This window comes from Myotis yumanensis, unplaced genomic scaffold (genome assembly GCF_028538775.1).
Source record: "Myotis yumanensis isolate MYYU_CA2020_CCGP unplaced genomic scaffold, mMyoYum1.0.hap1 SCAF_20, whole genome shotgun sequence".
In the NCBI taxonomy this organism is placed as follows: domain Eukaryota; kingdom Metazoa; phylum Chordata; class Mammalia; order Chiroptera; family Vespertilionidae; genus Myotis; species Myotis yumanensis.
This window is the reverse complement of record NW_027223771.1, coordinates 1,337,382-1,357,811: the sequence shown is the minus strand read 5'-3', so window position 1 is coordinate 1,357,811 and position 20,430 is coordinate 1,337,382. Positions and strand designations below refer to the sequence as shown.

Here is a 20,430-nt window from a genome sequence, read left to right as displayed (position 1 = left end):
CCTTCTGAAAATTTGAGCCAATTATTTGGAACTGTAGTAGATTTCTATTAAATATATGCATCTATTTAAGTATAAATATTGTCATGGTATTCACTGTAAATTTTCTAAAATTCAAAACGTTCTCTTTTGAAATCCAATGGGAAATTGGAGGAATCTAGAGATGGCTGTAATGATTACGTATCATCACGTGATATTTAATAAGAGCCACTAACACTGCTCGGCCAGCACAGACTAGAACTGACACTCATTTCTTGACTCTCAAGTCTTATTCTCCAAGTCCCCAGGATACAGGGGCTGCTGAAGACGATAAAGAAGGAGGCTGAGCAGAGCTGTTCCAGGCGTACAGTGCCCAGCAGACACTGGGCCACCAGAGCAACATGTTAGCAGGGCAAGGACCTACAAGAACAGGATGTGGTCACTCCACACTCCACTACCAGGCCACCTGGCTGGGCCCCACCTGTGAGGAAGCCACCAGTGGGCATGGGCAGGGTCCCACAGAGCAGAGGACACTTACCAGAAGAGCTTCTGATGCCCAGGTGAGTCATAGCAGCAGGAAGGTTGCCCACACTGTTCCCCATACTCATGCCACCAAAGAGGGGGTTGCCGGTGTCCAGGGAGGCCGGCAGGGGCGTCGAGTAGTGCAGGTTGGTTAAGTCTGGCAGGGACCCTCCGGTGTTCAGGGTCCCCAGAAAGGGGGAGAGGCCCATGTTTGGACTGTTGTGTGGAAAAGCGCTGAAAAAGGGAAGATAAATGTTACTTTCTAAAATCGTTAGGCTTTGGGGACTAGGACAGGTCTGATACGTTCCCTCATCAAATAAAAGCAGTCAAAGATCCAAGTCCTCGTGTAAGCTCTGCCTCCGCCTCGTCCTGAGAACTTGCCTCCATGGCTCACCCCCTCTGCAGGGCCACTCCTTACCTGCTGGGTTCGATGGAGGATGCATCTATACCCACTTTATAGTTTTCCAAGACCAGATGAAATAATTGATGTAAAAGCACTTTAGAAATTATAAAGCACCTTATAAAGGCACTGCTGTGCAATTTACACGGTTCTAAATTCTCTTTCCTACACACACACACACACACACACACACACACACACACACACAGTATCTCTGTATCAACCAGGTACCTTCCAGGTTATAGTTTTTCAAATACAGTGTGGAGGATGGCTTAAGGGAGCAGAAAGACAGCAGGGAGACCCAGTAGGAAGCTATGGCTGCTTCAGGAAGAGGCGGAAGGGAATGAATTCAATTGAGGACACTCCACTCAATACAGCATGATCAGTAGAGCATGTCCCCGGTACCAGATACTGATAATGGGGCCCCAAGAGACTTGGCCAAAGCAGGGAGATAGAGCCCAAAAGAAAATAACTTGCTTAAAATAAAATGAATAGGTAAGTAAATAAATAGAAAAAAACTTGCAATGTCATACAATCCAGTAGTACAGTGACAGAGCCTGGTAGCATAAGGCGTGGGGACAACGACCAGCAGGCTGGAGGGGGCTTCCTGGGGAAATCCGAGCTCAGTTTGAAGGCCAAAGAATTCACATGGTGAATTTATGCAGGAAAACCATTCCAGGCAAGTTCACAGCGCGGGCAAAGCAGAAAGGCGCGAAGCCACAGTGTGCCCAGGAACTCAGACACCACAGGAAGGTCAAGTTTAAGAGGGGCGGGTGCTGACGGGAGACTGCCCTACAGCAGAGAGCATATGAGGCGGAAAGCTATGCGCTGACGGCAAGAAGCCTGTGGAAGGCAGGAGGCAGGGAGAGACATGCGCAGTTGTTCTGAGGACAGTGTGGCTAAGACTCGGGGCGTGGAGGCCGGGGTGCAAGAGGCAGAGCCTGGAGGTGGAGAGGCGAGTTATGATGCGCTGAACAGTCAAAAAGGGTGCCAGGGGCCCACCGCGTGCGGCTGGTGGGTTCACCACGCCTACACGCTTCTGCTTCAAGTCGTGTGTTTACCAAGAGTCAGTTGTGTTATTCACAAACATATGTATGGCAGTTTTATTTATTACTGCAGTTATGTAATATAATTACTTTAAATAACTGAAATATTGAGTACCAAAGAGAGCTGTTGTTTTCATGAAAATCCCGTTGTTTTTCAATGTACACATAACGAGGGAAGTTTCGCAGAGTTCTGTGCCGAAGTAGCAAGATTTCCCTTTCGGGAAAACCTTGGGACAGTCCCCGAGCCATGAACAGAAAGAACATTACTTACCTGCCACCTGCAACATCACAGGATCGAGGGCGCCCCGACAGCGACTGAATCTGGGGAGAGACAGAAGCTGGGCTTACTCACTGAAAAGCCAAAATCAAGCTCTTAGAAGTGTCTTTGTAAGTATCTTGGGGCTCCAGTCAGTGCAAGCGAGAGGCAGTTAGCACCTCACACAGCGGCCCTTTAAGTTCTAACTAGACTTCTCCAGGCACAAGGGAGGCAGAACATTAACATTTTCTTAATTTGATGCTTTATTAACTTATCTTCAAGATGAATAGTATTTCCTTCAGAAAGGCCAATGTTTTATATACAGAGCTTATTATTTTCTGGTTTGTTCATCCTCACCAGAGGATATTTTTCCATTGATTTTTAGGGAGAGTAGAAGAGAGAGAGAAACATCGATGAGAGAAACACATTGATTGGTTGCCTTGTGCACGTGCCCCGATCAGGGCCCGAGGTATGTGCCCTTGACCGGAACTGAACCCAGGACCCTTTGGTCCACAGGCCGACACTCTATCCACTGAGCCAAACTGGCCAGGGCCATATAGAGCTTTTAAATAGACATTCCTTTTCCATTGGCCTGAAAGGAAAAGAATATAAAAAATAAAACAGGGTGAAGAAAGAATAAATTACTGTCATAAGAAGATATTTCAACTAGAAAATAAATTGGGGAGGGGGGCAGGGAGTTTTTGGTGTTTGTTTACTGCAGAATCCCTGGACCCAGAATGTCTGGCAAAAGGTGCTCAATCAATGTACTGTATGGTGAAAACCATGAATGAACCCATTGACGCAAGTCTTCTCCCAGAAATGATTGACGGAGGACAACAAATCCTTAAGAATTAGGGAGAGGAGTGCCTCCTCCCAGGGAGAGGCCGGGCACTCGGGAAGCAGTGGCTGCCCTGCCTTCTCTGCTGGAGGAGACGTAACTGTCCTCGGGGTAAAGCCTCCAAAAGGACTTGTGTCTCCACAGCCAAAAGGACCACGTGCGGCTGCTTATCCTCTGCTTAAGGGGATGGATTTTATTTTATTTATTTATTTTTGTTCATCCTCACCCGAGGATATATTTCCCTTGATTTTTAAGGCGAGTAGAAAAGAGAGGGAGAGACAGAGAGAAATACTGATGTGAGAGCAACACATCGATTGGTTGCCTCCTGCACGAGCCCCGACCAAGGCCCGGGCCGGGGAGGAGCCTGCAACCAAGGTACATGCCCTTGATTGCAATTGAACCCAGGACCCTTTGGTCCGCAGGCGGATGTTCTATCCACTGAGCCAAACCGGCCAGGGCAAGGAGATGAGTTTTAAATCATATCTCTCCCCCCAATGATGAAACATCAATGCATCTCACTTTTACAAAAGACCTGTCCAGCCCACGCCAATGCTGACGAGGACCTTCGTGGACGTGGCAGGAGAAAATGGAACTGGACGGAGGCAGCCTAGGCAGGCGGGCAGTCGAGTACAGAGGCCAGACGAGCAACTGCATCACTAAGGGCTGGGGGTGAACGGCTTTCTTGCAAAGGCAGCACAGCTTCCCAGGGGAAGCAGAGCCCAGCCCAGCACCGTGGGACCTCCCCCCTCCACAGCGGGAGCACGGTGGGGGGCAGCTAGCACAAGCGGACACAAATACTCATGGAAATCCTAAAACAGATGACTTGTTTACCGACTCCCTGAGGACTCAGGTCAAATGCCCTTGACTTAAAAAAGGGATATCTGGTGAAGCAGCAGCTGTGGACAGAAGCGGGTCACTGGTAGAGGGTGTTGGCCACAAAACAGCAAAGTCTGCCTATGGCTTGTAACCAGGTTTCAGCGCGTTTAGCGATAGGAATGATATATGGGGGGGCGGGGGGGAGGCTAATAGTTTGGTGTTTTTTTTTAATGAGTCCATTCACATGCAAATTAGGAAGCCAAGAGATCAGTGTACTAACTTACCAACAAAATGTGATCATTCTTACTCGAGCCATCATTCCCTAGTGTGTTCTTCCTAGCTCTGTCCCCAGAGAAATTACCTTCCTTTCCCCCATTTCCTCGTTTCCCCGCCGCAGGACGCACAGGGACCGCTGAAGGGCAAACATTCAGTGACAACAAGCACAGTGAGGACTGCTCACCCACCTCCTTGGTCTCCCACAGCTGCTTTGGCAGTGGCTTGGGAACGTTTAGCAGATTCTCTTCTTTCAATGAACCAGGGAAACACATCACTAAAGTGGGGGGAAGCACATTCATTGCGTTAGATGGCAGCCAACCCAACACTGGCCGAAGAAATGATCTTCGAGAGAAAAAATGACTTAGTTCACAAATATTCATTGTTGTTCTCAGAGAGAGACCGGAAGACAAGGGGAGGGCCAGCCCTCAGGAATGAGGGGACCTGATGCCAGGCAGGGGGTTCAACATTAGAGACACTGGTGACTGCTCGGACTGCACATGCAGTTAGGGATTGGTGACCACGTGCGCTCCACTTTGACTGTCATGGCATGACTGTCTGTTTTAGCCCCACACAGGAGACCCACAGGTAACAAACCCCAAAAAGAAGTCACTTAAAACAGGGACCAGCCCGGCCGGTGTGGCTCAGTGGTTGAGCACTGACCTATGAACCAGGAGGTCACGGTTCGATTCCTGGTCAGGGCACATGTCTGGGTTGTGGGCTGGATCTCCAACAGGGGGCAAGCAGGAGGCAGCCAATCAATGATTCTCTCTCATCATTGATGTTTCTCTTTCTCTCTCCCTCTCCCTTCCTCTCTGAAATACATATATATATAAAAAAAATAGGGACCAAAGTTTCAGAGTCAATTCTGAGAAAAAGATTTGAAAAATGAAAGAAAAATTCTACAATAAGTTTATCTTATTTTTACTAACACTCAGGATCTGACTGCATCGGTGGCCTCTCAGCATGAGTTCAGGAGGGTGGGGGCGCTGTAACAGAGCCCCATTCGGTGCCTTTACAGTCAACCTCACACCGTCAGGACAGGCCGTTCCTACCCAGATATCCAGGCTTATCACCGGTCCCAGGTCTCTCTCTTAATCAGGATACTCAAGCCACTCTCTTCTGAAGAACTCATTTTGTCCACATCCTTGTTTGATTTTCTTTTCTTCAAATGCTACCTAGTCTGATCCTTAATAGGAACGGCTTCGGAAATGTGAAGTCTACAAGGGCAGGGCCTTGATTCTATTCAGCGACGTTCGGCACAGGGAGTGCTGGAAACAGTGCCAGCTCACCCCCGGCTCTGCAGCTGACTCGCAAACTGGGCGGCAGGAATAATAGGTTTGAGAGCCTTTATAAAGCAATACAAGGAGACACTCGAGAATAAACAATCGCTCTCTGCGGCACTGATGGATGACAGGAAAAGTTTCAAGGGCTGAGTGAGGCGGCTTCATGCCTCAAGGTTACTGCTCATAAGAGGCTGGTCACAGGAATATGGCTGGGGAGACGCCAAGGCCTTAAAGGGGACTGCTTCCTTAGAGAAGTTCACTGATTTGGTCTTCATTTCCAAGATTTGTTGAGAATTCCTCAAAGGATCCATTGGGGGGATGAAAAGAAGCCTGAAGCCAATTATTTATTTGTCCTAGTGGATGTTTACTGATGTTTCAACTTTTCATGAGGTTACTCATGGCCTAAAATGGCTTGCCCAGAAAAGGACTCGATAGGATGATGGTGGAGAATTGTGCCTCTGGTGAGAGATGCGCCTCATATAGCATACTCCCGTGAGTCCTTATCTCTGCAATTTATTGTAGACCTAATTTAGTTGTTCACTTTCAGATTGCGAAAATTAAATTTCAGATGATGAAGATTTAGGGAAAAGAAAAAAGTGTCTGGCACTGAATGAATAAACGAATTGTGTCAGATCCTCACTTATCACTGGCTTTGAGCAACATTTCAGTAAATCTCCAATATCATGTGATCGGTTTTATAAATCTCAGTATCTCCTGCAATTTCATTTTGCAATCAATTTGCATTTTCCTCGCACTGCTTATTTACATGTGTCAATCACAGAGTCTCAAAACTTTATAAATGGGCAGAGACAGGCAGCTGAGGAGGGAGGAATACTGGAATAACTAATGGTGTAAGTGACCAATTCATTAATATTTTCTTTTTCCTTAAAGATTTCTTATTGATTTTTAGAGAGAGAGGAAGGGAGAGGAAGGGAGAAACATCGATGTGAGAATGAAACATCAATCAGCTGCCTCCTGCACACCCGCTACTGGGAATCCAGCCAGCAACACGGGCATGTGCCCTGATCCGGAATAGAACCGGCAACCTCTAGGTACAGGGGGAGATGCCCAACCAACTGAGCCACACTGGCCAGGGCGACCAAGTCATTAATATTTTCATGTGATGACAACCTCTGCTTCCCTGCACACCCCTGTGACTGGGACTATGGGGAATCAGATGACGCAATCTCACCATACGTTTCCTTTCTCGTGGCCTTGGTCATGGGTAGCCCTAATTTAATAGAGCATCTCAGACAACTAAACTCATTGGTAGTTGTCAGCACTTTGGGAAGTTCTGAACCATGAGCATCAATTAGTTCACATGTTGAAAGGAGGTCATGTAACTACCGTCAGCATCCCGCCCAGCCCAGTGGCAGGACCAATCCGTACCTTCCCCATGTCCATTGTTCTCGCCATCACAGAAACCTAGGGGGAAAGAAAACAAATACTTTTATGTGGCGCTTTCCTTTTCCCTTATTCATGAGTTTGTCACTCTTTCTGATTTGAAATTGAATTTTTAAAATTCTATCCATTTTGGTACATTGATTGAGGTCCAGCTAAGATACATTGGGCTTTTTGCTAAAATTAAGACAGATACGGTTAATTTAAGCCTAAAGTTGGTTCCTACCTACTTTTCTTCTCCTTTAAAATTATCTTACTCTTAAACTGTCCTGAGGGAACAATTTTCAAAATCTGAGAACCTCTATTCAGCTTACAAAATAAGGAAATTTGGATCGAAACCTCTTCCAAATGCATCGCCCACTAGGAAGGGCAGGTAATTGCTTCCCACTCACCACGCGGGCCCAGCGGAACAAACGGGAAGTTCCGTGCTGTATGTAGTTATACATATATTTCTTGCAAAGACTCAAGTTTCTTTAAAAAATAACTTATCTGAAGTCTCAGTCCAACTTAAATAGGGGATGTGATAGCTATTCACAGAAATTTAAAAATTTGACTTTAAATACATTCTAACAGAATAAAGTATTTTTTATAACATTTTGGTTCTTTTCTTTTTAAAGAAATATGTTTTATTTTTTTTTTAAAGAAAGAGTGGAAGGGAGAGGGAGAGGAACATAGAAAGATCAATGAGAAAATATCGATTGCCTGCCTCCTGCATGCCCACCACTGGTGATCAAGCCCCCAACCCAGGCACGTGCCATGACCGGGAACTGAATCGGTGACCTCTTGGTGCATGGGTCAATGCTCAACCAGTGAGCCGCTACAGCTGGGCTGAATAAAGTATTTTTAATCCATAAAATACACTGTTAATGACAAGTACAGTCTATCTAATTACTCTGGGCTAAAACCAAAGACTTGTGCCAAGAAGGTAAGATTATTATTCTCTTTAGAGACATCAATTATACCAAGTGAGTTTTCAATATAAAATCAGGAGAAATTTTAAAGTTCCAAGCCTTTCAATATAGGCTGACTTACTTAAAGTTTCAATATGTTTTTGGGTAAACTTAATCTGTAAGTTAACCAGGTTAGTCTATAAAAACATAAACTAAATATCTAACAATTATTCACTCAACATACATTAAGTTCCTACTAAATGCTAGATGTGGCAGGTGACAGAGTGCAGGGGTGAAGACAGAACATGGATACAAATTCTCAGTACAGTGAGAAGATACCCAATTTTAGCGGAGGCTGGGTGCCTGGCCAGCACCATGAGTCCCCAGGAGCAGGAAGAGGTCGATAAATGGAGCACATTCATAAAGACAGAATTTTTTTCAGGCTGATGAAAACAGAATCTAAGTCAGAGATTTAAAACTTTATGTTAATGCACATAAAGACCACTTGGGTAAGCTTTTTAAAATGCAGATTCATGAGCTCAACCCTCAAAGCTTTTTGCCTCAGAAGGTGTAAGAATGGGCCCAGGAATTTACATTTTAAAATCACTCCAGAGGACCCTCCTCAGAGGGTCCTAGCCGATGAGAGACTTAGGCTAGGCCAGTGGTCGGCAAACTGCGGCTCGCGAGCCACATGCGGCTCTTTGGCCCCTTGAGTGTGGCTCTTCCACAAAATACCGATTTCTGCGCATGGGCCACGAAGTTTCAATGGCACTGTACGTGTGCGTCCGCACGTAGTATTTTGTGGAAGAGCCACACTCAAGGGGCCAAAGAGCCGCATGTGGCTTGCGAGCCACAGTTTGACAACCACAGGGCTTCACTGTGAGTGAACACAGCTGAAGACAGGAGATGTGAACACAAGAATGTTTGGAAATGAGGTGCAGAGGCAAAGGGCCTGGCTCTGCAGGCGGCACTGTTACAAGGAGGAGAGAGGAGCTTCTGACTCACATTTTGGGGCCCTCATATTGCCAAGGGCAGGGAACGTGACCATTCTGATGGCCCGATCACAAATGAAAAGCCTCATGTTGTACAGCAGTCCAGCATTGCTTCTTTCTCATCAGAAACCCATCACGTGGGGTCTAATGAACAAGTTGACCTGTCCCTGCAACACGAGGACTCAACCTCGTGAAACGGCCTGAGTGGGGAGCAGACATTCCACGTGACAGGCCATCAGTGTCACCGCCTCTCCGTCCGACTGGAACCCAGGAAGGCTTCACGGAGGAGGTGGCACCTGAGTTAGACACTGAGGGTAACAACAAGGATGATAGTAACAGCTGCTAACAGTACTGTCCGCTATGTGCTGGGCCTTTACACAGGTGACCTCATGCCATCCTCACAGCAACTCTATGCGGCAGGTGCTAACCCCCCAGGTCGCTCTGCTAAGTAAGCTCGGGCCTAGGACTCTGGCCTGTGCGCCTTCAGAATGTCCACCGTGCTGTGCCTGAGGGGTTAGGCGTGGGAGTAAGGTGGGAAGGGATGCGCCCTGTGAAGACAGGCGGAGGAGGGGAGATGAGGTTTCGCTGAGAGAGGAGTAAGCCGGCATAAGGCGGGACACACTGGGTCTCCGCTAGAGCAGTGACGCGATTCAGCTACGCTTTCGGGAGATGGTTCTGACAGCTCAGTGTGAGAAGGACTGAAAGGCAGGGAGACCAGGTGGAAACCAAACAGCACGGTCCAGGCCGAAGGCAGGAAGTGGGGACAGAAAGGAGAGGGCAGGTGGAGGCACCACAGGGGTAGACTGAGCGCGACTTGGCTGCTGAATGGTGACAGGGGCGGGACTGAGGATATTAAGACACCACCAGGTTTTGAGTGTAGGTGACCAGAAAGGTGGAGGTGGCAGCAGCAAGCTCACATGTGACCAAAATATGCAAGCCAGGATTTCACTGCTGAATGAAAAATATCATCGGACACAACCATAAACAAAGGGCTACCAAGAAAAAGGAACAGGTTGTGATGGGATGTCTGCACAGAGAGGACACTCACGCGCATCGGCCCAGCGGGGATGGCACAGCAGGGACCGAGGCGGCATCTGTGACCCAGGAAACGTCCTGGGTCAGAGCCACGTGGTGACCTCCTCAGTGTGACCGAGCCCATGTCCCCTCTCCCGGCTCAAGCCTGACTCCCAGCACAGTCTTGATTCACCCAGTAGAGGAGCAGTTGGATGCTCTAACCAGAGGGGGTCCTTTAAGAAGCCCCTGGGGCCTCAGCCTCCTCATTCTGGGCCCTCCTGCCCTCGAGGGGACGCTTTTTGCCCCCTCTATGACCTGGGATGCTTGCCCTCTCCCTCCCGTCAGGCACAGGCTCACTTCCTTTAGGGTTATTTGCATTTAAAACTTTTCCTTAACTATGCAGGTCAAAGCGCATCGCCTGTTGAAGGCCACTGACATCTGAGCCTCTACCGGACCCAGAGGAGGAGCTCAGGGCTGCAGGCCCGGAGTTGGCCGTGCTCAGCTTCTAGAGCTCTGGGAGCAGAAGACAAGCCCCTATGCACATCGGCCTCGGCTCTAGGACTCACTGAAGGGACGCGGACCACCCTGCCTCCTTCCCAGGCCAGCCATGAGCCCCGCAGAGTGAGGGGACCGTCCTAGGCTCTGGGACAGGGCATGTCAGAGAGCCTGTAACTGTCCCCGGTGCACACGTGTGAAATAACTGAACTCCGTGTGTACGCGTGTGAAATCATAACTGAACGGCACAGGCTGCCAGGGGAAGGGTCAACATTTCCTTTTAGAGATTCTGGCTAATTAAACGAGAGCATATAAAAATCTTGTTTGATTGTATGAAAGTCTATTGCTGCAACTTATATCAACTGCTAATCACGTACGTCTAACTGTCACGACACTCAATCACCATCATGAAAATCACTACACACGTATCAGAACAATGGCTTCATTTTCGTGGGACACAAACCGCTCGTTAATGCATCCAAGTTTCTTGCTCATGGAGTTAAGCAGATGCTCCTTTTTGATCCACTCATAACAACAACAACAACGAGTGGGAACACTGATCGGAGCTACATCATTATGCTCAGGAAAGGTCCCCGGGGCAGAGCAGTTACTGTTGCTTCTGCTACGAAGCCCAATTCTGGGCTCCAATTACATTTTCCCATCACTTGCTTCATCTTTATTTGGTTGGTCCTATAATAAGAAATACCTTTTTGCAAAGCTAGTCGATATTTTTAAAATCCAAGAGGAAAAGAAAATGAAAAACTTTAATGAATTACAGGGGGAAAATGCATGAAACGATTTAAAATAGCTCCCACCAGCAAATAGAATTCTCCAGAAATAATTCCCATCCTTGGAGACTTGACTAATATTTTAAACACACTGGCTTTCCCATGTAAACACGTCCATATTTGGATGTGTTTCTGAGTTCTGCGATACTTGCAGAAGCAGCCACGCGGTTCAAGCTGGAGGGCAGCCCGCCCTCCGGGCTGTCAGATACGTGGCCCAACAATGTTTAACTGCTGAGGTGACAAGGAGCGCCCCCTGATTCTCAAGTCACCCCCGAAAGCCGGCTCTGGGATGTCTTTCTCTGCTCTTCCTGTCTGCCAGGATCAACACTTACATTCTTTTGCCTTCTCATCCATCCTCTCACCGCCTGACACCTCTCACCTCTTCCCGCTGAAGCCGCATCACTCTGAGCATAAACACTTCGCTCAATCGATCCTTTTCTTTAGTTATTTTCTTTTCTCTTTGCATGCAGCCTCACAAGGTCCCACTTAAATTACCTATGATTTCCTTGTTCTCTCTAGGCCTTAGCCCTTTCTGGAGTAAACTCTGCCAGAAGGAATGGCAGAGGCAGAAATCAGCTCTGCATTCGGGGTCCCAGGTAAAAACCCATCGGTCTGGCTCCCTCCCAGTCCAGGGGGATTAAGGTCCTGCCGCAGTCACAGGGCCCCCACTGATCGCCGGCTCTGCTTCTGCAGGGCTTTGTTTATATCTTCCCATCTCTACCCATCCTGAGCTAACCTCCCCGCCTCCCCAGGGACCTGCTTCTCTAACCCACACCCGAGTCCGACACAACCGCCACTCAGGTACCCGCTTCTCTAACCCAGTGGACGGCAAACTCATTTGTCAACAGAGCCAAATATCAACAGTACAACGACTGAAATTTCTTTTGAGAGCCAAACTTTTTCAACTGAAACTATATAGGTAGGTACATTGTTATTCACTTAATTAGGGTGCTCCTAAGCTGGCCTTTGCTAAAAACATCCTCAATCTGATGGAGGTACGTTCGCTGAGGTCGACCCCTTCCAACTCTCCCATCCACACGCGTCTTGTATACTTGTTTCGTCTGTCTCCTTTCGTTCATCCTCTCTATATGTCCAAACCATCTCCACATACCTTTCTCCATCCTCGACACTACATCTTCTTTCACTCCACAACGTTCCCTAAAATTAACTTAATAAACTTTACTTAAAGTTTTAAGTAAACTTCGCACTGTACGTGCACGCCTGCCCGTGGTATTTTGTGGAAGAGCCACACTCAAGGGGCCAAAGAGCCGCATGTGGCTCGCGAGCTGCGGTTTGCCGACCACTGCTCTAACCCACACCCGAGTCTGACATAACCGCCAGCTTTACTCTCCTGTCCGTGTATGTGTGTGGAAACTCGGCTGGATGGCCTCCGCCGATTCTAAAAGATCCTACACTTTACAAGCAACAACGGTTTAGTCACCTCTGATTGTACCAGGGAACAATGATTACTAAGGCCTATCCTACTATGTGCAAGAAAATAGGCCAGCCATGCCCTCCTCGGAAGGAACAGACCATTTAGGCTTTAGGTGTCTAAAAAGCAAAGAGCCCAGAAAAGCTTGACTAAAGATTTATTTGCCTGTTTCAAGACCAAACACGTAGTCCTTCCCGTTTGTGGACAGGAGTCGATCTGGAGTGCTGACTGGCATATGGAATGGATAAGCGGAGCCATTGTTCCTACCAGATTATAACCCCAGAGGGGCAGGCTGGCCTGTGTCTCAGCGAGCCAGACTGTTGCATGTGCAGGCTGATGCTAGCGAGTGCTCTGCACAGGTAGCCACTGTGGTTTCCCCGCACTTCCCAGCACCGAGGGCTCCTCCGGCCAGGCACAGCGCTGGAGGTAAGACCATCAAGGCGCTGACTTCAAGAAATCGACTCTGAGCACAGGAGTGACACAGGTGCCGAAAGAGCCACCCGCACGCAAGAGCTTTGGGATGTTAGGACACGGATAGTTCTGGCGGAGAGGAAGGCCAAGGCTGGCCCCACAGAAATGATGACAAAGCGGAGGGTGTTGATCAGGTAGGTCAGGAGTGAGTTATGGGAGGAAGAGATGAGAACAGAATGAAACATTAGCAGAACCCAACGTGGTCCTCACGGCTGACTTGGGGAGTGAGAACGGGGGCGGGGGGGGGGGGGGGGGGGGCAGGTCCTGGAGCTCCCGTCATTCCAGACTGAGACTGGGACTCTCCTGGAGGGAGTGGGCACGGAGGACTGTACGCAGGAGACTATGATCAGATGGGAGTTCGCTCTGGAAGCAGATGGCATGAGAAGGCTTTCCCCACTCCTGTCACTCCGGCTCTCTCCTCCACTTCACTCCCTCTGGCCAAGGGAGGCAGGACAATGGTCTACCTGGCAAAATGGGGAACAACTGAGCAGGCGATGCCCAGCCCCAGGCCAGCCCCTCTCCTCCTCGGGGCCTTCTCTGCTCAGCCTGTGCTTCAGTCTGACCCCACCCTCTCGGGGCACTCGGCTGAGACAGCGCTGCCGGGCAGTGGGCCTCATTCTGGGGTTCAGTTGTAATGGGCACGACCCACAGAGAGAATCCGCGTCCTCTTGTCACTAATAAAGACATTTAGCTCCATCTGTCACTTCTGGTTTTATTTCTCAGTTTGCTCAGATCCCAGGTGAGAAAAGAGGACCTTCAGATAAATCACGTAAAACTGGATGAGAAGTATATAGGCCTGGAAGTGAGGAGACCAGTTAGGAAGTTATGAGGAGTCCACAAGAGAATGATGAGTGTGGAGGGGAAGACAGGAAACGGAGGGCCAAGAGGTGCCGTGAGAGAGGCAGCAACCAAGCAGGTGACCTGTAAGTGCCACTCATCCACGGAGCACACACACCTTCCCCGTGCTCCTTCTCTGGAGACCACGGACGGGGAGGGCACACGCCAGGCAAGATGCCACAGGACAAGCAGAAGCAGAGCCGCTGCGGGCAGGGCCATGTGTCTTACCCATGTATGCGGCCGGCCAGGCCGACTGGCCCCCTCCTCCATAGGGGTCCTGGGGCTTGGTGCTTAGAGCACTCGTGTGAAGAGCAGAATCAGAATTGGTCCTGAGGGGGGAGGAGAGAGTCTGGCTGAAAATCCGTTTTTCCTTCGTGACAATGCAATAGTCTTCACTGAACATTACCAACGGGAGAGAAGTCAGGATGATTACTTACGATGATCCATGCAATGAGGGATCTGGACCTACCTGAAGTCCCTTACATCAATAACAGCCTCTGAAGGTCACCTACACCCCACATGACTGTCACCTGTGCTGGCATAGCTTTATACCTTGAAGCTGCTGGCACGGCTTAATGATCTACTTCAACAAGGTCTGGGGTGCACGGCTTCCTCAAGACCTGCCCATCCTTCCTCCACTAAGGAACTCCCGTCTGAAGGCTCACCTATGGCAGCGGTTCTCAGACCCTTTCAGGGACAGTGCAAGTCGAGGGACTTGCAGTTCATACTAAAATGATCTTTGCCCCTTCGCTCGTTCTGGTGAGCACAGTGGAGGGTGACAGAAGCCGCGTGACATGTGAAATCACTGCAGACTGAACGCATCAGCAGAGAACCCAGCTACTGTCAGAGGTTCATCAAAGGGATAACAATGCCACTCGTCTCAATACACTTTTTTTGTTTTGGAAAATGTCATTTTGTTTCTTAAAGAAGTATTTATGTTAACATGCGTGGGTTTATTATTTTTATTTTGCTATTTCATGACCAAGTAACACTTAAAAATCTCTCATTTTAATTTATAGTATCAATAGACAAATCCCAATAGATACACCGACACAAACAGACACTCCGTGGCTTCTAAGGTGGTAAAGGACAAAAAACTCAGGAACCGCTGACCTAGGCAGTGATGGCGAACCTATGACACGCGTGTCAGAAGTGACACGCAAACTCATTTTTTTGGTTGATTTTTCTTTGTTAAGTGGCATTTAAATATATAAATAAATATCAAAAATATAAGTCTGTTTTACTACGGTTGCAAATATCAAAAAATTTCTATATGTGACAGGCACCAGAGTTAAGTTAGGGTTTTTCAAAATGCTGACACGCCGAGCTCAAAAGGTTCGCCATCATTGAGCGTCTGGAATTCCACAGACAGCTCCAACTTCTACACAGCCTCGATGCTAAGAGGTGATTGTTGTCTCCTGCAGGGCCACGCTGTCTGCCATAAAAAGAACTTGTGGACCTCAAATCAGCCTAAAATGCTTCTCTGTGGCCTGTTCCAGGTGATGGCCTCTGTGGCCTCACTGCATGTGGCCATGTGTCCAGACCAGGGAGAGGCAGTTCAGAGCTTGCGTGTTGCAACAGGAAGAGCAGGACTCTGGCGCCAGAGGGCCCTGGGTTCAGATCCGGCTCCTTTAGAGTCACAGAGACTCAACAGAGAGTATCAGATGCAGAGACAACGGGGAAATTTTGTGTTTGTCTCTTTTGAAGATCTAATTGGCTTTATTAAGTGATTCATGAACTGGGCAGCATACCCTCTCGCAGCTAGAGGGGGCCCCCTGGGAAAATTTGAATACAGGCTGGTATTAGATGATATTAATGAGTTATTGTTCATTTGTTAAGTGAAATAATGAAACTGCGGTTACGTTTTGTTTGGTTTAAAAGGTTCTTACCAGCCTTATACTGTTAGATATATTTATAGTAAAAGATTATATCTAGCCAGCTGTGGGATGGGGGTGGGGGTCAGAGAAGAAATGGCAGAATGCTAAGGTCTGAAGCTGAAAGATGAGCACGAGGGACTTCTTATAACTCTTTTCCCTTTTGTGTATGTTTAGAAGTTTGCACTATAAAAAGTTTCGCGTTTTTTTAAATCCCAGTTTCATCACATATTAGCTAAGTGGCCTTGGACAAGTCATTAATCTCTTAGAACAGAAAAAAAACCACACAAAACCTCATTCTTATAGGACGTTATCAGGATTGACTAAAGACTTACACAGAACAGTGACCACTGGAGCCTGGCCCAAAGGGTCCTAACTGAATACATACTCCTCCCGTGTATTATCTTACTTAATCTTCATAACCATCCCTTAATGTAGGCCGCATGCCTTGTTTGCTTGGACTGTGTTAGCCTTTGAGTTTGACATGCTTGCTGTAGTCTCACCCCAGACCTCATGTTCTTAAACTGTATTAGTCTGTCCTCAGTGGACATTCAATAAATGGTGAGGGGCTGAGGTTTGTTTTCTTAACACTTCATATAAACACGAGTATGAACAGACTGGCTGGCTACTAGGCACTATACAAAGAGCATCAGGGCAATCAAACGGATTGGTTTCTTCCCAAGTTATTTCTACAAGGAAGCGATGCATGTACCTGTTAAGTGCAGCTGTCAGCCTGAACTCAGGATGCTTTTCTTCCTTCCAAGGACGCTGCTGCCTTTAGAAACCAGAATAAGATAAAAAGAAAAGGAGTTCAATCCACAAGAAGCAAAGCAGAGACTCAGACCTGGGCCTGAGAACCGACCTTTCCACTCGCCTGGCTGTGCAACCTGAGGAAGTCCCTGCAAAATGCTCGTGCTGCTCATCACGATGAAAATGAGGTCAGACTGAATGATCTCTCTGGCTCCTAGGATTTCTGATTTCTATGATCAAACTGCCCCCAACCCGTGAGAATGGGATTAGCTAGCTGGGCCTAGAGTTTAAAAAGGTGTGGGGCAAACAAACACCTTTGAAAACCTTTTTTAAAGATATACTTTTATTGCTTTAACAGAGGAAGGGAGAGGGAGAGAAAGATAGAAACATCAATGATGAGAGAGAATCATGGATTGGAGCCTCCTTCACACCTCCTACTAGGGATTCGAGCCCACAACCCAGGCATGTGCCCTGACCAGGAATCGAACCGTGATCTCCTGGTTCATAGGCTGGTGCTCACTGAGCCACGACGGCCGGGCATGAATACCTTTTGAAATAGTTCAAATCTATGATCAATTCCTCTCTAGGGGACATGAGACCTTCCTCCAGCTGTGTAAACACTCACCCCTCATCACGTGTGTGTGTGTGGGGGGGGGGGGGGGGTGCTGTGCAAGCCTGCATGCAAAAACTATGCATCCCATACAGACGGCCATAGAGAGAAATAAAACGGTTACAGTTACTCAGTTTATGAAAATATTCATCTTCTCCTAGTGCTTGGAAAGCATAAGACATTATTTCCTTGGATGTACATTTTAAAATATCAGTTTGGAGTTTATCTTTTCATGATTTTAAAATATTGTATTTGGGCCTAAGATTCTTGAGGGCAGCTGAAAACCTTCCTGGGTGGGGTCAGCAGTTGCGCACCTTCATACAGACCTTTCCCAGGTCCTGCCTACATGATCCATACAGTAAGTGCTGGTTAGTATGTGCCAGAGAATGGACGGAGAGACCTCAGCCCAGAGAACTACATGTTTTCAGCATGTATATTTCAAATGCCTCCTGAATCTGACATGATCTGAAAATGATACCATACATACAGTGGATGTAGCAGGGGTTTTTTGTGTGTTTTTTTAAAATATATTTTTATTGATTTCAGAGAAGAAGGAAGAGAGAGAAACAGAAACATCGATGATGAGAATCATCGAACAGCTGCCTCCTGCACTCCCCAAACTGGGGAATGTGGTTTTTCCAGTTAATTTCATGTTCTGTTACTCTCTATACTAAAGAGTACTCTTTCTTCTTTTTTGGTAGATACCCTCTGCATACCAAAATATTTCAAGAGCCCTAAATCAAATCCACTGTGCAAATTCCCACTTGGAAGCTTGCTGAAGCTGATGTTTCCTATGTAGCTTCCTAAGCACCCTGAGGACAGGCATTTACTTGTCCATTTCTCGAACCTTCTATCTATATATATAAAAGGCTAATATGCAAGTGTCCCCTCAGGAGTTCAACCGGGAGTTCTATTGCTCACTATGACGTGCGCTGACCATCAGGCGATGGCGCAGAATATGGTAGGCGACCAGCGGCAGCGGCGGGGTGCTGAGGGAGCGAGGAAAGGATGAGGCAGGAGTTGAGGGGGAAACCTGATTGGCCCTGATTACCGGCCAGGCCTAGGGACCCTACCCATGCATGAATTTCGTGCACCGGGCCTCTAGTATAAGAATAATAAGTCAGAGTATTCTACTGGCAAATGTATTCCAAATGTGTTTCTATTTTGTTTTAAAAGTGAAGATCTAGCCAAAACCGGTTTGGCTCAGTGGATAGAGCGTCGGCCTGTGGACTGAAGGGTCCCAGGTTCGATTCCGGTCAAGGGCATGTACCTGAGTTTCGGGCACATCCCCAGTGGGAGGTGTGCAGGAGGCAGCTGATCAATGTTTCTCTCTCATCGATGTTTCTATCTCTCTCCCTTCCTCTCTGTAAAAAATCAATAAAATATATTTTTAAAAATAAATAAATAAATAAAAGTGAAGATCTAGCTATATTTAAATAACTTGTCATTTCAGACTTTCATATCAGCCTATGATTATACATGAAAATACTTAAGTTTTATAAGAGCAAACAAGATTCTGTTTTATATTAGAAATTTCTAGAACAGCACTCAAGGTAGATAAAATAAAATGAAAGTTTCCAAAATGAACACATGCCCATCTTATCTTTAAAATAGGGTTTGCTTACCTTGGCCAACTCTCGTCCAGGGGCTGCGAGGAGTAATTGGCTCCAAAAGTGCTCCCATCAAAGTAGGATTTTTAATTAAGGAAAAATAAACTTAATGAAAAGGTGGAGCAGAAACAAGGGAGTGATGGAGAGTTACACCTCGGAGGTTCGGGCTCTTATCTCCCCCTCTCCACCCACCAGCTCTTCCTCGGGGTTCTCTTATCACTTCCCCTGGAGCGTGCACACCTAACCAGGGCCATCTTCGTGTGATTCACGTGGGTGTTTCTTGTTTTTTATGTCTGCAGGAGCTTCTGTTTTTAAGAACTCCCTCTAACCCCACCCAAACCTGGTAGGACTGTCGTTCTGCGCAGGCCTCACTGCCCCGCGGGAGGGACCCAGGCCGGGTCTTCCCAGCCAGGTGCCTGACGCTCCTGGAAACAGCAAATGGTTCAGGGATGAACTTGTGACACAAACAGGACCAAAGAGTGCTTCGAGGGGAAGAAAAAGGGGCTCCCCCCATTGAGGGGGTGAAAGCCTGTCTACGTATGACATCAGCACAGCAGTGGCACTTCACAGAGACAGTCTCAATGCTGCTGTATGAACCCCTGGGTCTAGCCTTTGGGTGACATAAGCCGATATATTTCCTTTTTCCAGTCATGGAAGATTCCTGTTACTAGTAACCATTAGCCTGTGGAGAGATGCGAACTTCCTTATGTGGTCAGGGACTCCGCTCCACAGATTCTGTTCTTCCGCGGGCCTCCCACGCCTGGAACATGCACCAGGCGTGTGGAGAAACCAGCACGCCCCTGCACCAGGCACCCGGAGTGCAGTTGAGAAATTTTGGTGAATTTAGTAACTACACCCAAAGAATAGTCTTTTAAAACATGCTTAATCGTATCACTCTCCTGCTAAAAAACCCTCAATGATTCTCTATAAGAGAAGCCATCATGCCTGGCCAGTCTTGCTCAGTGGTTGAGTGTCAACCTATGAACCAGGAGATCACGGTTCGATTCCCAGTCAGGGCACATGCCCAGGTTGTAGGCTTCATCCCCAGTGGGAGGCGTGCAGGAGGCAGCTGCTCAATGATTCTCTCTCATCATTGATGTTTCTATCTCTCTCTCCCTCTCCCTTCCTCTCTGAAATCAATAAAAACAAATATTTTTTTAAAAAACAAATAAGCCATCATGCTGGACTCAGGAGGAAATGGGACCCTTGATGGAGAAGGGAGTGACACCAGATGAGGCTGGGTCCCCCAGGTGAAGTGTGGGCACTGAGCTAATGAACTCCTAACAATGTGGTGTGAAATGTTCCTCTTGCCAGGAGAAGGGTTAGGATCACAAGTTCTACTTCCTGTGTATTAGCTTTGTCTTGTCTAGTTATCTCATTGCTTCATCTGAATTGAGTCAATAAAAGCAAACAGGTTTTCCAAGAGAGACATTTCTTCAACATTAACTATTAGGCTTAATGACACGAAGGATAGATTAGAAGAGACCACAGGAGACAGAAGAGGAAACGGTGGTAAAGAAATAAGAAGGCCCACCCGAGCCAGTCTGGCTCAGTGGCTAGAGCGTTGGTCCTCAGACTGAAGGGTCCTGGGTTCAATTCCTGTCGGATGCATGTTCCTCGGTTGCAGGCTCAATCCCCACTCCATGCAGGAGGCAACCAATCAATGTGTGTGTGTCTCTCTCTCTATACTTCCTTCCTTCTACTCTAAGAATCAATAGAAAAGTATTCTCAGGTGAGGATTAAAGTCGGAGAAAGATAAGTATCACATGATCTCACTGATATGTGGAATATAATGAACAACAGAAACTGATGAACTAAAATAGATCCAGAGACATAGAAGCATTGAACAGACC

At 47.4% G+C, this 20,430-nt stretch overlaps 1 protein-coding gene across 1 annotated transcript in view; it reads right to left on the bottom strand.

Annotated features, from left to right (window-relative positions):
- CRTC3 (CREB regulated transcription coactivator 3) overlaps window positions 1–20,430 on the bottom strand; it is a 104,527-nt gene that overhangs the window by 14,134 nt on the left and 69,963 nt on the right. Inside the window, exons 4-10 of the mRNA XM_070400668.1 lie at window positions 18,593–18,654; window positions 16,320–16,382; window positions 13,962–14,062; window positions 6,803–6,838; window positions 4,319–4,404; window positions 2,216–2,265; window positions 515–732 (exon numbers count right to left, since the gene is read on the bottom strand). Coding sequence (XP_070256769.1) covers window positions 515–732; window positions 2,216–2,265; window positions 4,319–4,404; window positions 6,803–6,838; window positions 13,962–14,062; window positions 16,320–16,382; window positions 18,593–18,654 — 616 coding nt within the window. The remainder of the gene's footprint in view (window positions 1–514; window positions 733–2,215; window positions 2,266–4,318; window positions 4,405–6,802; window positions 6,839–13,961; window positions 14,063–16,319; window positions 16,383–18,592; window positions 18,655–20,430) is intronic.